Source organism: Myripristis murdjan, chromosome 13, assembly GCF_902150065.1.
Source record: "Myripristis murdjan chromosome 13, fMyrMur1.1, whole genome shotgun sequence".
Classification (NCBI taxonomy): Eukaryota; Metazoa; Chordata; class Actinopteri; order Holocentriformes; family Holocentridae; genus Myripristis; species Myripristis murdjan.
The window spans coordinates 32,421,619-32,439,116 of NC_043992.1; the positions used below are offsets into that span (position 1 = coordinate 32,421,619).

Here is a 17,498-nt window from a genome sequence, read left to right on the forward strand (position 1 = left end):
ACATTTTGCTCCAAAAAATGTTTTAATTTACCCTATAAAGCCATTTGTATCATATAAGATACACATTATCAAATAACACATTCCGTTTCAGTTTAATCAATACTTGACCAAAATACTGTTGTATACCTTTGGACACTTCCCCTGTTCACCCGGGACCATACCATTGGCACTTCAAATACTGAGATATATGATACAACATATTTTTTAAAAAAGTCTTTTTTTTTTTTTTTTTTTTTTTACATTTTGTTGTAGGACTAAATAAAGGGTTCAATTTCAAAAAATTGGAATTTTCTGCCAATTCTTTCATAGTTCAGGCTTTATAGGGTTAAACAACGTTTCGAGCGTGTCTGCTCTTCATCAGGTCAAATGATAATGACCTAATGAAGAGCAGACACGCTCGAAGGGTGTTTAATTAAAACATTTTTTGGAGCAAAATGTGAGTGTGTGGGCTTTTTTCATCTTTTTTGATACGTTCCACTGAGCCCAGCACCTTAAGTATGTGATGTGCGTATATATCTACAACCCTGTTTCATAAGTAAGCCTGGAAAAATCCTGCAACTAAGCAATAGGTCCTGGTGAGTTTAGGTGGTCGCAGCCTGGTGCATGTCAATATGAAACCAAGGTGTTGGTGAATGGCAGGCGCTTGACGTGTGTTTGCTCCACTGTGTGTACACTGGCACAGCTTCTCACTCCAGCTTCAGATGCAGCCGGTTAAACGAGGCTCGATGGAGATGAAACTTTAATGATCCCCACAGCGTAATTGGGCAATCGGGCCATGGTAATAGACAGAGGCAAAATCAACTTCCCTGGAACTGCTGTTATGAAGCGGCTTCGTATGAACTGGAGTAGGCTGTCGCGCCATTAATAAGCAAGCAGCACCTTATCGCACTGTGCTTTTTAACACGCCGGCTAATTACCAAACAAATCGTAAAATGAGAGAGAAATATCTTCACTCCAGAAATAAATAACCGGGCAGCGGGGTAATTACACAGAATCAATTTGGAGTTGGCTCGCACAAAGTAGAGCTCCACCTTTCGACTTGTGTAGGAACACAAATTAATTGTTTTACACCGCAATCTCCCCGCTGTGTTTGATTGCTGCGGGGAATTACGTGTGTTAATTTATTGTTACTGGCCGTTCACCACACTTACCCCGCAGCACCGTACACACGGACACTAGGACCCACCGCGGCCCTGTCTCTGTTTGTTTGTTTTGTTTTGTTTTTTTTTTAACTTACGTATCCACCTTCGGACCAATGGTGAAGAGTTCCACGGCTACGTAACGTGCGTAAAACGGAAGTAAAGGTGGAAGCCGTTAGCCATACTTTGTTCTTCTTGAATGCCACTCTCTTTTTTTAGATAAATTCAGACTTCCGACGAGGCGGTAAGGACGTATTATAACTGTGTCTTTTACGTTTTTCTTTTTTTTCGCAAGTTGCTAGTAATTGAATGAAAACGTTGCTTGCGTTTTCGTTTTCTATCTAAACGACCGGCTGGCAGTTCAGCTTAACGTTAGCCAGAGAGCTAGCCAGCTAACCAGAGTCGTGTTGGCCAAGGAGGTGGTAGTAACTTTGCTAGCAGCTGGGCAAGTCACTGATCCAAACTCAGATCATAAAAATTGAAATTATAATGTAGTCTTTGTTCCGGCGCTAGACCCGTCAACGCTGCTAAAGTCAGTCAGTTTGAATGAGTAGCGTTTATGTATGCACCTCTGTTTTGACTACGCTCTCTGTGTGTGTTTCCTTCAGACCAAGTGTCTACCTTTATTTAAAATATATATATATATATATATAATAAAATACATCTTACCTTACAGGTGCCACCATGTCCAAGGTAACAGGCAAGGTCTTGTTGAGGAATGTTATGCGCCAGACTGATGCCCACAACAAGGTCTGTTTGTGTGTGTGTGTGTGTGTGTGTGTGTGTGTGAGTGAGAGAGAGAGAGAGAGAGACAGAGATAACTAGTTATATTTATGGAGAGAAAGTCAGAGACTAACTGCCTTACTGACTGATACAAACACAGTCATGTGAGGTGGGATCTTGAGCTCTTTGGCAAAAAATACTCATTTTAATGGTTTAGGTTAACAAAGAACCTGTTGGCGCTCAATGGGGCAGAAACGATATGTGTTTGATACTATCACGATACTTGCCTGTCGATTTGATATGTATTGCGATTCAGTATCACGGTTTATTGTGTTTTTTGAATTATCTTCTAGTTTGTGGATGTAAAGTTTCATGAGGCTGTGATTATCCTAGAGGTCACTATAGGATTATTCAGTGATGTCAAGTTTCAAAAAATGGTCTGACTACAGTGAAATGGCTGCTATGGGGGCTAACATCATCACACATGAATCAAATGCGGCTCCTTGAATCCACAAGAGTCTGAGCTTTCCAGTCAAACCCAGTTGATGCAACTACAAGACTGTTTAGGCCCCAGTCTGCACAAATACACCATTTTACAACAGGCCAGAAGAACACATTTAAACTGCATGGGATTAGCACAAGGTGGGCCTGTCTGCAAAGGGGACACCCTATGAGTACCTATAGACCCCATTTTCATCCAAATATCTGGAGGTCAGAGGTCAAGAGACCCCTTTGAAAATGGCCATGCCAGTTTTTCCCTTGCCAAAATTTATCCTGATGTTGGAGTGATATTTAGCCACCCTGCCAACAACCTAACATGACATACTGGGTAAGAACGGGTTCATTAGGCCGTCTAGTTTCATATGATTCCAAATATCTTCACTTTTAACTGATTCAGTAAAAAAAAAAAATACTTAAAATTGTTTAAAAAAAGATTTTTTCCCATCCTTAATATACAGTAACCCAAATTAATATAAGTGTTAGCCTTGTTAAAGTTTGTCTGACACCCCTTGGGAAAAACTCTCCGGTTGTCAGCAGAATCAGACAGATTTACAATTCCAATTTAATTGCTAGTGTAAATAATGTTATACAGTACAACCAAATTTTAATGAATGCTGTCAGTGATTTGGTGATGTGCAGCTTAACTTTTTTTTTTAATTTCTTATTTTTGCTGTCAGAACAAAGCCACAATCACGATTATTTTCAGTATTTTTCTGTAGGTTAATTTTACCCAGTCAGCCCACTGTCCTGTGGTTATTTATTTAAATAAGCTTTTGTTTGCGGTGGTGTGTTTATGGACTGCTTTTGTAGTTACATTATACACACAATGTGCCAATCTGACATATGCATGAATTAATGACGCGTGAATCTGTGCAGAGCTTTTCAGTCTCAGCACTCCAAGCACGCACAGTGTCTTGGTTTCTTAGTGTTCCTTTGCTATTCTATTGTATCCTGCTATTTTGCCAGAAAAGCTCACAACATGTTGGCTGTATGGTGGAGAGAACAACAGAATGTTACACAAATGCAGAACAGTGTCTGAGATTATGATTTGTTTTTAATTAGCACGATGTAGATGCTGGTTACATGTGCAGCATTGTGGCAAGCTGCCCACAGTTTTAGCCACGTGAAGCAGCATGTTATCACACCACATTCAAAAAGACTGTACATACACATACAAGGAGCATTAGCAGAACAACTTTAATGAGGGTGGCATTATTTTGGGGTACTGTGAGGGGCAATTAACCAAGGCAGAGGCAGCCTGACAGTGGAGGTCTTTAGCCAGCCATGTGCCAAATCAGCCACATCTCCGTGCCACGGTACTCGGTGTTGATCTTCCAAAATTGGATATTTGCTCCTGAAAGACAAGATTATTAGGATGCAGTGGATTGCACAAATATAGGGAAGGTTATGCTCTCACCCCAGTGATTTTTGTACCATCCAGCCATCCAAAAACTGAAGAAAAGAAATTAAGCTCCTTGTTAGAAATCGATATCAAACTTTCCCAGAGTTAAAATCATTGCTCTGGATCTTTAAATTTCACACCAATAAAGCAACTTCAATTGAACCGAGAGACTGCGTTAGAGGGTTAGATGCTGTGTGTGTGTGTGTGTGTGTGTGTGTGTTTTGCTGGAGCAGTCGTTTATGTACTTACTTTTGTTTGGCTCCTTGCAGATCCAGGAGGAGTCGGAGATGTGGAAATTGAGACAGTGGGAGAAACAAATGTCCCAAGACAAACATTTGCCAGCCACAGAATGTATGAGGTCTGGACGATGAATATCCTCAGCTCTATTTGTGCCACCTGGACAGTGTCACCAAAGCTTATTTAGGATTATGTGTCTAGGCTTAGAGGTGTTATGGTGGCTTGTTGATTTACTGATAGCTCTTTTTTTTTCTTTCTCAGGGGTCGGATGCACTGCGATCGAGCGACAGATTATTCCAGGGACCAAGTTCGAAGCAAGGAGCGAGCCTCGGGCCATGATGACAGAGACGCGCGATACTGGACCCGTAAACTGTACGAATTTGAGGCCAATGATCCTGACAGGTACACGGCTAAATCGTTTATAAATTCATCTCTTCAGTTTTCTTGCACTTGTCGAGGAAATGCAGTACTTACTGCTGAGGTTAATTTGATATGCTCACCCCACAGATGGGGACATAGTGGTTTCAAGGAGCTTTATCCCGAGGAATTTGCAAGTGACAGGTAAGCAAAATGTGTTCAGTACGAGGTTGTTGTAACAATAATTTGGGCCCATGAACATAGTATCTCATTTGACTGCAGAACCACACCCATACTAAGAGATCACAACTAAAGCACACATTTGCATCAGATTTTAAAGGAATACACAAGTGTTTTGGTTAAAATACCCCCTTTCTGACTTACTCTGAGACAAGATGTTAGATACCATTTTCACCTCTGTATGTCCAGAGGTTCAGTTCCTTTGGGTAACGTTTAGTGTTAGCTTAGCATAAAGACTTGAAGTCTATGGGAGTCATTAGCCTGGCTCTGTCAAAGTGAAAAAATAAACCTTACAGAAACTCTGAAGCTGTCTTATTTACACAATGTGTCATGGATTTGAGGGGTGAAGAAACAAGTTGTTTCAGGAGAAGTTAGATGGTGGAGCTGTGACTGCTGAACTCATTTATCCTTTCATCTATCACAGTGATCCACACATCACTTGAGCCAATAGATCCACCGCAAATGAATTTCTCCTAAAATTATTTTTTTGAGGGGCGGTGGAGGGGGGATGTTGCAAGTCATGTATTTCAAATCCACGATACACTGTAAATAAGACAGTTTCTGTGTTGCTGTTTGTTTTATTTTACTTTGATGGAGCCAGGCTACTGACTAAGACATGGCTTTCGACCCTATTTTTTGACTTGTTTACCATGCATTCATATTGTTGTTTTAGTGAGGAGGCCAGCAGCACCAAGAATGGCCATCACAAAAAGAAAAAGTCCAGCACCGATGCGGCCAAACCCAAACGCTCAAAAAAATCATCTCGGAAGAAGAAGAAGAAGAAGAAGAAAAAGAACGAGGAGGAAAAGCGAAAAAGAGTGGAGAGTTCGAGCAGCAGCGACGAGAGCAGTGCCATCAGATGCAAGGAGGGGAGAAAAAGGACTAAAAGCAAGCACAAAAACAAGAAGAGGGAGAGAAACCGAGAGCGAGAAAAGGACAGCAGCTCAGAGGAAAGTGATGATGAGGGAGAGCGGGAGAGACGGACACGCTCTCGCAAAAAACGAAAGCAGGACTCCCACAAAGGCTCAGACTCAGGGGTGGACTCGCAAAAGAGGAGGCGTAAAAATTGGAAAGCAGCAAACGAGGAGAATACAGATGATAGTTCTGGAGACTGAAACGGGCACACACACAGACACACACGCACACCCACAGAGCTCAGGTAATGACTAGGAAAACTACAGAAGGCTCCTTTGTTTTTGTTGTCTGCACAGAAGCTTTTTCTCCGCTGTTGCTGTTCTGTGTTGTTCTCCGTTTGACACCGACAAACCCGTGTTGTCAGTCCTCTCCATGGGCGTTCTTCAGAGCAAAATCGCATCGCCTCTGCAGAGGCCTGAAGCACACCGGAGTGAGAGGGAGCTGCATTGTGCAGGAGGGATTGTGGGGGATCCTCCTCCTGCCTCATAAAGGATGCTGTTGGCTGCGGGCTCACTGATCGATTATTGACTCCCGCCTCAGACTGTCTGTCTCGTATGGCGTCTTTATGTCCTGAAATGACCACAGCACTATGTGATGTTTAAAACAAAAAAAAAAAAAATGAAAAAAGCTAAATCAAAGGCAGATTATGCAACTTTCCTCAACAGTTATGACAGATTTTACATTACATTTTAATCAGTATTGTTTTTTTTTTTTTGTAAATTATCTTATCGTGTGCAACACACTGATAATGGAAAAAATAAACCTATTTTGATGGTTTTTGTAAATGTTTTTTTGTAACTGAACAATCAGGAAGCCATTTTGTTACATGGGTCATACACACTTTGATGATGATGATGTAAGTGATCCTTGAAAAGTGGTCTTGCCTCAAGGGTCAAATATGTTTTAATGTTTTTTTTTTTTTTTTTAATGTATTGTCATACATCAGATATTTTCATTTGGTATCTAAATACAGAAAAATGTAAGCTCTTCTCATTTCACCCATTTGTTGCGATAACCAAATATATCACTTAAGAGCCAAAAAGAAAGTAATAAAATGTGACGAGCTGGCAGTATAATTCCAGATAAGAGTTAATAATTCATATTTTTAATACTTGGAGATAATCTCAGGCATAAGCAAAAATTACATTTCATATTTGAAGCCATGTGATTTGTTTGTCAAGCGGTTTGTGAGGAAAGAGATGCCGACGGCTTCTTCTCCGCAGGCCATCATGGATCAAAGGGCTCGCTGCAGTCCTGTCCCAGTTTGAACGTGCCGTCTTTCTGTGTGGCAAAACATAATAAGCTGCTATTCATGATGAAAGCCAAAGAATCAAATGACTGATTTGCAGAAGCCCTCATCTGTTTGACACCACTATAATTGAGTGTCAGATTGTGATCCCTGGTATGGCCTTCCTGTGTAGATAATGAAGTGCTTGGGGTGGATGATATGCTAACAGCGCTAAACATAGCAGCTGTGCAGCAAACTGTAGCCTAAATATAAATAGCACCGCTCAACCCAAACAGGTCCAACTGGGGAGGCTTATCGAGCATCCCATCCTCTGCTGCTGATCATTTTTTTTGCCATCACACTCATCAGATTATGCTGTATTTAGTTGCTATTATCAAGATGGCAGTCTCTAAACAAACCTGTGCAGAAAGTAGGCTGACTGGGCATTTTAATGTACTGATGTTGGATGTTTTAGTAAACCTTTACTAAAACAGCCAGAAGCAGAATGCTGCATTGTCTTGTCCATCCTTTGTTGTTGAGATCAAGCTGTATTGAGCTTGGCCGCAACTGCATGGGCCTACACATGTACATTTTACCAATTACAAGTACAGTTTAAGATACTTGGACACACCACTTTGTCAAAAGACAGAAAGCACTATTCAAAGTGAAACGTGTTTTTCTTCTGTGCTAAAAATGGGACTAATTTTCCCCCCTAACGTTGTTAATGTCTATGTCTGGTGATGAGGTTAAAATGACATTAATTCACTGTAACGGTTTCCACAAATCTAATCGACTCATCTACCATTAGAGGACATTGCTAGACCCAGGTTGAAGAGGACCCGTAAAAAACTGAAGCGTGAAAAACAAACAGTTCAATCCACAACAGAGTGCAGCATTACAAACAAATCCACTGCACGAGAGCCACCTAACCACTCAGCTGATGAATTAATGAATATACTCAGCGGTTTGTTTGTTTTAAACAGTCTATGTAGACTTTTGTCTTTACAAGAATATTTGTTGATTTCATATTGTTATCCCAAATCTCTGAATGAAAAGTTCTTTTTGCAAATAAGATAAAAATACAGAAAATGTTAGAATTTTTTTTTTCTCCCTGATGTACCAAACAAACCAAGCTGAAACCTAAATTGTGACCTTAACACTGCAATACAAACCGAACCGTGGGTTTATTGGATCGATCGATTATAGATCAATAGATCGGTAGATAGATAAGCAATTTCAGGACAGATTTGTGTCAGCATTTGGGCGTCAGTGTAGTCTGAATCCAGGTTGGTTGATGGCTGATGTTTTCCACACACTTCATGCCAGAGTATGTGGAATGGTTGTCAGGGATATAACTCACTACTACTACTAGTTTTTGGATACAGATTGTGCTTTTCAAGGACAGTTATCCATGAAATATGTGCTGGAATCTTCCTTGGATTACTCACCTTTCCCTGGCCAAGGCACAATTTTACAGTCCCTCAGAGCTGCTGATGAGACACCACACACATTGTTTCACCCCAGTGTTGGCTACTTTGGCTGTCCTGGCCAATTTTCATGACTGGTCGCAGTCTGAGTGTCCTACCTAAGCAGATTCTGTGTTGGTCAGAGTGGATAATGGTTGCAGATACAAGCTCACAGATATGATGGCTCTCCTGTCAGAGGAAATGGTCAGCAGCTGCAGTATTTTTCAAGAATGAGGACTTAATGAGGGGTTTAGCAGTGGGAAAAAAACTGCACAACAAATTGACAACTTCACTGCGGACAGACTGAGATGCTGCACACTGGGAAAAAAAGCTGGAAAAAAAAAAACAGTGCTATAATGGCAGATACATATTCTGGTCCAGTTGTCAAAACTATAGTCTGCCAAAAGGGGAAATAAGTTGGGAAAAATGTCATGAGAAAATAAAAGGCTGAGAAAACATGTGGTTGACCCTGTTGTTGGACAGACTCAGTCTACTTTGTCATTAAGAAAATCACCTTGATTTGTCTCTCTGGTAAGCAAAGTCGGTAGGGAGGCGTCTTTCTGTAGCACAAATCAACATCCCTCACTCATCCCAATCTCATCTCCTTGCATTTTTGTGGCTTTTTAAATATTTAAGCTATTTAGTGTGCCAGTGACAACAAACACAAAAGCTATACAGGATCAAAGCTATTTATCATTATTAAAACATCCTTACTGCAGCCTGCAGCTAATTAGGGACTTTGTCTCCACCTAGTGGGACACAACCCATTGTACACCCTTGTTAATCACTAATGGCTAGCTTCTTTTGAATTCAGCATATCATTCAGTTATCATCTCCCTCATCATCCCACACCTCGCTCCACCCCTGGTAGTTGTCCCGCTCCACCGAAGTGCAAGCCTTATAAATAGTCTTCACGAATAAAATATTAATGAGTTCAATTCGCACATGCCCAGCCAGAGCAGGGGCGCGCTGTGATGGTAATACACTGCTCCTGAAGCACAGGAAGAAAATGGCACCGGTAACACACATGATACAGTTAACCCACACAAAAAATTTAATACCCTCTGTAGGGGATAAATGGTCCAAACTTTGACATACTAAATAGGGAGAGGTGTGATGACACAGGTTTTTAATGTAAAAACTTGCAGCCAACACCCAAATGCTTCGTAAAAAGTCATTTGACATATGACTTACTTACTTACATAGTTAGTACACATACACCAATGCTTTAATATACTTATATATGTCTTTTTTGTTGTTGTCTTTTTATCTAGACCAGCCAGATACAGTACCGATTAATATACAGTCACATCTGGAACAATACCTATTAATATCATACAGTCCAACCATCAAAGAGGAATCCACGGTTTGCAGGTCCATCCTCTCTATGCTAACATTAGAAATCGGCATGTGTATAATTCTAGTATTTTTTTTTATTATTGTATAGACTGGTGGTGATACTTGTCCTTGTATCTCGTGTCTTCTGTGCAAAAGTTTTTTTTTTGTTTTGTTTTTTTGTTTTTTTTGAAAGAACCCAAAATATGATTGACATACAGGATACCTGGCTGTTCACTTTACAGTGTGATGTAATTGGGTTTTCTTGTTTTGTTTTTCAACAATTAAAAGATACAGTAAACAGTCACATCCAAACGCCACACCCCTTGGCATGTCACAGAAAAGGGAAATCAAAAATCAAAAGTAACGCTCCCCATTACAAGGGGGAGGAGGGGAGGCAATGATCGAGAGGAAGTTTGATGACTACAGTGAGCAGCATCCTCCATTCGTACAACTTTCAGAATAAGGCACTGCTGCATAAAGAAATGACATGGCCAACAAACCTCTGTGGGAGAACGATGGGGAGGCAGGATGAGAGGAGACTGTGTTCTTCTCCAGCAACTCACAGAGAGTTTGCACGTGTAAATATGCTCATGTAGAGTATGCTGTGTACAGTAAAATGTGTGCTTGCGTATTACAGTGTAACACGTGTGAAATTCACATTGTGTGTGTCTGTCTATGTGTAGGGGTGTGTGTGTGTGTGTGTGTGTGTGTTTGTACGTGTGTCTGTGTGTGTGTGTGTGGCTGAGCGACAGAGCCATACAGGCTGTACAGCTTCCCTCAGACTGTGCTCTCAAGCATCCACTCAGTGCTGCTGAATGTAACTCTCCTGTTGGCGAGTGGCGAGGACTCCACGTTGAGCTGGTTAGTGGACTTGTGCCACCTCGTCCTCGCTCTGCGTGGGTAACTATGACTCTGAAATATGGAGTAATCTCCTCCGTCAAAAGAGAACCTGTGCCTAGTTCGTGCCAGCTCGTTAGGGAGCAACCCCATGTTGGCCAGGGCACTTTTCTTGTCCTTGAGCCTTGGAGCCTCCTTGGTGCCAGCATTAGGGCCAATGAGACACAGGGACATGGTTGAGCCCGTCAGGCTACTGTCTGTCTGCGTGTCCTCAGATGGAGGGCCAGAGCGCTGGGCATCCAAACTGGTTCTTCTTTTCATCTTGTCCATATTTACAGGAGGCAGCTCCACCTCCAGGATGGCAGTAGTGGCTGCTGGATCCTCCTTCTTCTCATTGTCCACCCTCAGCACCAGTGCCATGCACTCTTTTGGCGCCTGGGTGTCGCGGTGGCCCTCCTCTGAGGGCTGCTTGGAGGAGGAGTGCTGGAGCCTTTGTTGGCTGCCGTTGGTCTGAGAGTGCATGCTGGAGCTGACCTTCGCTTTGCTGTCCTCTGGGCTGCTGTAGGCCTTGTACCGGATCATAAGGATAATGATGAACACCAGCACTGAAGCAACAATTATACCACCGATAATGATGATCATGGTGCCCCCTAGGAACTGGCTGTGCATGAAGCGACACTGGCTAACCTCGCTCGCCGTGTGGAACTGCACACAGCCGACCACACGTGTGGCCGTTAATGATGTGATGCCATCATCGTAAACCGCCAGCACACAAAGGTCATACTCCCGCCCCGCGGCCAGATCATTGATTAAGAAGGTCTTGCTGGTAGATGGGATCATTCTGTAGAGAAAAGAAACAGAGGAGTGGTGAAGATGAGGCGGATTAATCACCTAAATTGCAACACCTCCACACACTGCTTTGCATAAGGTGTGTTAAATCACACAAGGGTGTCAATACGACACAGCAAATAAAGATAACAGGGCTGTTTCAGTTCTTCACTGCTCAAGCATTAAATATCACACGTACTGGTGACAAGCATAAGAAGCACAACGCTTCATTTCAGCTCACTTATGAGACACTATGTGACGGTTTAAGGCAGCAATGAGAAATGGCTCTACAGAGTTTTTCTATAGAAAAATAGGAAGGTAAACAGTAAGGTGATAAGCAAAACAGAGGAAACTCTGGCAGAAAGGGCTCATGGTGTGAGGACAATTTTGACATTGTGTGAATACTGAAGGTAAAATGGCTGGGGCATTTGTAAGATTGCATGGCTTGACTAGAAAAGACAAAGGCATTTTTCACAGATGGTTATTTTGATGGTTATCACTTGTAGGTACCAACTAAAGACAAAACAACATGCTGGAGAGAAACTCATAACTGGTTAGATAAAACCAGTAAAACAAACCACTAATATCAACTCACTCTTTGCATTTAGAAGTCCTAAAATACCTGCTAGTGTACTAGATTCCATTCATGAGTGCCACATATTGAATAAGCAATACATCAAAATTCCTCTCATTCAAAAGGGTATTTTAATGATGTCTGCAAATGGTGCTGTTAGAGCATCATTTAAAAAAAAAAAAAAAGAGAGAGAGAGGGGGAGAATTAATCATTCAACTCAATTTTGAGCTCATTTTGGATTGGATTACCACATAAAATAAAATCTTCAGTTACACAATGTATAATTGTAACCAAGACTGATTATTAAGTTTGCCATTCTCCCTATACCTGTGTGTGTGTATATATTTCCCCCTGCGGACTGTCTACTTTGCCTTTTGCCCGCTTCAACCTTGTTATCATCTAGTTCACGCAATGAAACCTGTCATTGGCTTTCGATATCTAATGGTGTGTGTTTAAGCCAATTAATGCAGCCACTTACTCATAATAAAAACAGGAGCAACTCTCAAAGTGGAATCAGTTCTATGTTGTAAAATAGATGACTCTCCTACTGTTGATGTTTTAATGATGCAGAAAAAGGCCCTCTAGTACCACAGGGTGTTGGAATTCATATATTCAGTGGGTACTCGGGTTTTATTAGGACACAAGGGTGAGGATAGGGGAAGGGAGGTTGCTGGCTGCAACAAAGAACTAGAACAGAGAGATTCATAACTTTTAAAATGACACTGGAATTCAAAATGTAGTTATCTTAAACTTGTGTTTTATTACTATTAGAATGCAGTTGAACTTATGGAAAAAATCTTTATTGCTCAGCTCATCCCCAAATCCCTGCTAGATAGATCCTGCTTATTTTTGGACATACTTAATCATCCTGCATCTGCGGGACCTGTCAATCCACTATAATGGATCCTCATGCCATTCAGCAGATGGTCATTCCAGATGTCTCACCTTTCCTCTAGTCCCTCTTCTACCACGTTCCCCTCCCTTCTTTCATCCACCGCTCCACCACGGCTTACCTGTACACCAGTGTGTCATCCGCAGTGCTGTTGTACTGAATCTGGTACATCCTGATACCGGGGATATGCCGTTCAGATGGCCAGCGAATTACAGCGGAGGATGAGGTCAGCTCAGTGACCATAACCCGCTTGTCCTGCTTGTCATAGCCCTTGGTGTCATTACCAGATTTGGAGGAGGTGGTAATGTCTGAAAGGCCTGGGTCCTCGCGCATGTGGCCTGTGTTGTTGACAAACAGGGGTAGAGGGATCATGTTGATCTCAACAGCAGCTGTAGCGATGCCTGCGGCGTTAGATGCCACACAATTAAATGCCCCGCTGTCCTTCAGAGTGGTGATGAGAATATCAAGGGTGCCATTATCATACAAGATGGTGCGAGAGTTGTTATGCACCAGCTTGCCATCTGGTGAACGCCAGTGAATGTCCGGGTCTGGGTCTCCCATGGCTTTGCATTTGAGAGTCACGCCCTGACCTTCCATTACATAGGGCTTGGTGGCATGATGCTTGGTGATCAGAGGAGGCTCACAGATAAATTCTTCCTCTTGGATGGACCAGAAGTATTTGTCCATGAGATGCTCGGGAGAGGCGCAAGTCTCCAGGTCGTCCTCTCTTGTCAGCCTGCGGAGCCACAGCAACTCGCAGTTACAGTGGAGAGGATTCCCCCCGAAGCTCACTGCCAGAGTGGAGGGATTGGAGCCCTTGGCGTCTGAGAGCACCTGGGCATGCTGGAACAGGCTGTCCGGTGGCAGCTTCTGCAGTCTGTTGGAGGTCATGTCCAGACGGACCAGCTTGGTGAGGAGAGTAAACGTTCCAGCTCCAATGTGGTCAATCAGGTTGTGGTCCAGCGTGAGCGTGTTAATGTTAGTCATTCTGGCTATGGCGTCCCAGGGCAGGCTTCGCAGGTTGTTATTGGATAGATCCAAGTCCTCTATGGTGGAAACAAATTCATCAAAGGAGGTGGGAGCCACGTGGTGGATCTGGTTGTTTCCAAGAATGAGGTGGCGCAGATTGACTAGGCCTCTGAAGTGGTCAGTTTTTATTACGCTGAGGCGGTTGCCGTCCATATGGAGGGCCCGCAGGGCTCGCAGGCCAACAAAGGCATGGGGCATAATCTGGCTGATGGTGTTGCGGGACAAGGTGAGGTGGACTAGACTTGTCATGTTGAAAAAGTCTTTCCTGCGGATGATGGTGATGAAGTTGTCGGTGAGGCGCAGCTCAACGGTTTTGCGATCAATTGTGGGGGGTACGAACAACAGGCCAGTCTTAGCGCAGAGCAGGGTCAGAGTAGGCGAGAGGTGTTGGCAGATGCAGCGGCCGGGGCAGCTGTATCCCTTCACCAAAGCTGCACACAGCAGGACACACAGAACCAGCCGGTCCATTGTCGATCAGTGTCCAGATCCTACATGTGAGACAGACAAAGGGAAATAAGAAAGATTTAGTCAAAAAAATTGAAATATTTGATTTAATAAACAGCATCATAGCTTTTATGAGCACATGCTGCAAAAATGAAGCATCTGACCAGCATTATTGAGACTGCCAGCAAGGTATCAATCACACAATGAAATGGAGCTTTTCTGAAATAATGGCACATGGGATGATGAAAGGCAGTGCCAACACTGTCAGAAGCCCCGGTTTCTGTACCCTTCTGATGGAAATGGAAAATGTTTTTGCAGCATGGGTAATATGCCACCAGGCTGCATCATCGCTGAACCATGTAATTTATTGAATGATCACAACATAGTTTTTCTATATTAAGCATCTGTGCCATGTACATTTCCATCACATAATAAGACTTGTGTGTTTTTCTTGCTCTGAACTCCACATCAGGGTGGAGAATTAAAGGTAGAAAAGGGCGCTTGTCAGCACTGCTCAAGGATTTTTATGACCTTTTCATGCTTTCTGCTCCCCTTATGCTTCTGAAATGTACTGCAAAATTAGACAGGAACCTGTCATGTAAATCACAGTAACAAAAAGTGAAGGTGAGAAAGGGAAAAGAAGCCTTGGTTTTAAATCCATCCGATAGAGGCATTACTGGATGAATTTCAGGTGTTGAGGATGTTCTGATTCTCTGATCCCCATTTAGAAGTATTGATTTCAGTCTCAGAGAGCACACGCCTGTGGTGACAGCAGTAAAAAGAGATCCTTGCGTGTAATAACCATAAGAACCCCAACAGAATACAATCGTGGATGTGCCGCTGCCATTTTGCTGGCGGTTTTGCCCTCACTGGCATCAATCTTAATTGCTAATGCCTTAAGCCTCACTATTTATTAGAGAGCCTATTAAGCTGATAAAGACAGTCGATGACAACTGACTTCCTGCGTAAGAGTCCGATATTTTCAAGGTTTAGAGAAATGACAAAAGACCAGCTAAGTGGTTAGAGTCCACCGAGTGAGTGCAGCGAGACCACTTTGATCCAAACTACATCCAATATGTCCATCATGTGTCCTCTTTAAGATCTAGTGCAGTGGCTTCAGTTCAACGAGGACTGTCTAGTCCTTCATTTTGGATGGTTCATCTAATTTTTTAATTAACTTATCAAGTTTTTCTTTTTCTACATGCTTAGCAAGCAAAAGAAAATCTCAGTAGGTTGACTTTGTGTTGCCTTGTTTATGCTTCACACAACTAATTTTTGTTGTCCATTATGTCCAAAACAACAGCATCTGATGTTCACAGTACCATCACCCCTAAAGTAAGTAATAACAACAACAAGAAACTTCTACGAACTTCATTGAAAATTTTAAATGCCATATGTCACACTGCATGGCAAATACAAAATACGTGCTGAGGGTTATCAACATGGAGGTCTCTCTCTTTTCCTCCTCTCCATCGCTGCCTTTCTGACACACCCTTCCAAACAGACTGAGTACCTCTGTTTTTGCCCATCTTGACCATTTAACTTCAGTTTTCTGATGACAGATAATATGCATGTTCAAGATAAGGAGAGAAGAGAGAAATTGCAAATGCATTACTGTCATTTTACACCAGCCTACGTTGCCCTTGCCAGCCACCAAGGCAATTCCTTAGTTGTTTTCCCCTCCCTCTCTTTCACACTATCCCTGATGCACAACACATAATCACACTGCAAGCTGGCTACTGTCAGACAGACTATGGGGCATCTTGTTAACTAGGAATACTTTTGACCAGGGGTGTAACGATACACAAAAAACGATACACGTACCTCAGTTTTGAGGTCTCGGTTCGGTGCATTTTCGGTACAGTATGGGAACAAAATGCAAAATATAAAATTGGTTTAAACAAGCAATTTTACATTTGTTAGGAACTTTATTGTAACATTGTACAAAATATAGAAAAAAATAGAATACTGCTGCCAAGTGCTGGTAATAAGTTTTCCAATAAATATTCTCATTACAAACAAAATACATATAAAATAAGTTTTCCAACAGGTAAAACTGTCTCCAATAAACAAAAATATATATAAGTTTTCCAATAAATAAAATATTCTCAAATAAACAAAATATATATTTATAAAAACTCCAATAGCAGTTGTTATAGCTTTGGCCCGATCTGAACTGCTAGGGAGAGGCTGCTTGAATGCCGTCATCAGCTGTGTTTGCACTAGGGGCGTTTTTGTTTTTGTTTTTTTTCCTTGTACCAGAGATATTCACACTTGGATGACGCCGTTTCAAATGAAATAGCATGTCTGTCGTGTTGCCATGAACGTAATCAATCTCAGCTGAGCAATGTCGGCACACTGCCTTCGTTTTATCCACGTGTTTTTGTCTGTTGCAATATTTGACCAGGCAGCCAAAGTCTTCCCAAACAGGAGATTTTAATGACAATGGACGGTCTTCAGGCTCGTTTCTCACTGGTGCCAGTTTCAGTAGCATTAGCCGTAGCCATGACATCAGTGCTCAGGCTTCAGGTCATGCATCAGGTGTAGCTTATTATGCTTCTTCTTCGAGAGACTAGACGCGTCCATGGTGTACTGCTGCCCTCTACTGTTTCGCACGTGTAGCTGCAGGTGGATATGGATAAATGAAAACGAAACTTATGTTCCACCACCTATTATGAGTAAGCCCTGACTGCAGTCTGCAGATCGAGAAGTGGCTCAACGTGGGTGGAGCTAAACGTTTGACTCCGCCCACTTGCTCAATAGCAAGCAACCGGAAGAGGTTAAACCTTAACCCTTCACCTAACCCTAACCTTAACCCTAACCAGATGGCGCCCGGGCGGAGTCATTTCAAACATTTAGCTCCGCCCACATTGAGCCCAACTCCGACCTGCTAACTGTAGTCACCACACAGAGTCAAACGTTTAGCTCCGCCCACATTTAGCCCAACCCCGATCTGCCGACTGCAGTCAGGTGCAATTGCCTATTATACTCATGTGGTGACTCACCCGTGCTGCACACCTCTGTACCGAACCCAACCCTGTACCGAAAATTTTCAATACAAATACATGTATTTTCAATACAAATACATGTACCGTTACACCCCTACTTTTGACCAGAGTATTCATTAAAATCTGTGTTTATGTGATATAACTTCTCTGGAAAGCAGCACAATTTGCAGTGTGCAACCAGACAGGTAATTTCTCAAAAGGCTTTATCAGTTTACACAACACTAAAAGTTAAGATGGCTGTAAAATGTTGGTTAACATAAACATGCCCTTTGTTAAACAATACAACAAGAATGGGAAATGCAAATGTCATTGCATTGAATCTTTAAACGGTGTTTAATAA

At 42.3% G+C, this 17,498-nt stretch overlaps 2 protein-coding genes across 6 annotated transcripts in view; one reads left to right on the forward strand and one right to left on the reverse strand.

The window, feature by feature from the left end:
- Nucleotides 1-1,255: 1,255 nt before the first annotated feature.
- nkapd1 (NKAP domain containing 1) lies at nucleotides 1,256-6,500 on the forward strand. Its single transcript, XM_030066866.1, has 6 exons — nucleotides 1,256-1,383; nucleotides 1,816-1,889; nucleotides 4,035-4,123; nucleotides 4,264-4,404; nucleotides 4,510-4,563; nucleotides 5,273-6,500. The coding sequence occupies exons 2-6, from the start codon at nucleotides 1,824-1,826 to the stop codon at nucleotides 5,712-5,714; spliced, it is 792 nt and encodes a 263-aa protein (XP_029922726.1). The 5' UTR covers nucleotides 1,256-1,383; nucleotides 1,816-1,823; the 3' UTR covers nucleotides 5,715-6,500.
- Nucleotides 6,501-9,239: 2,739 nt separating this feature from the next.
- Nucleotides 9,240-17,498, reverse strand: part of lrfn1 (leucine rich repeat and fibronectin type III domain containing 1) — a 30,865-nt gene continuing 22,606 nt past the window's right edge. For 4 of the 5 annotated variants that reach the window (XM_030066862.1, XM_030066861.1, XM_030066864.1 and 1 more), the window contains exons 3-4: nucleotides 12,799-14,194; nucleotides 9,240-11,224 (exon numbers count right to left, since the gene is read on the reverse strand). In XM_030066862.1, coding sequence (XP_029922722.1) covers nucleotides 10,324-11,224; nucleotides 12,799-14,174 — 2,277 coding nt within the window. In that variant the 5' untranslated portion in view covers nucleotides 14,175-14,194 and the 3' untranslated portion in view covers nucleotides 9,240-10,323. The remainder of the gene's footprint in view (nucleotides 11,225-12,798; nucleotides 14,195-17,498) is intronic. The other variant, XM_030066865.1, reaches the window with a different exon arrangement.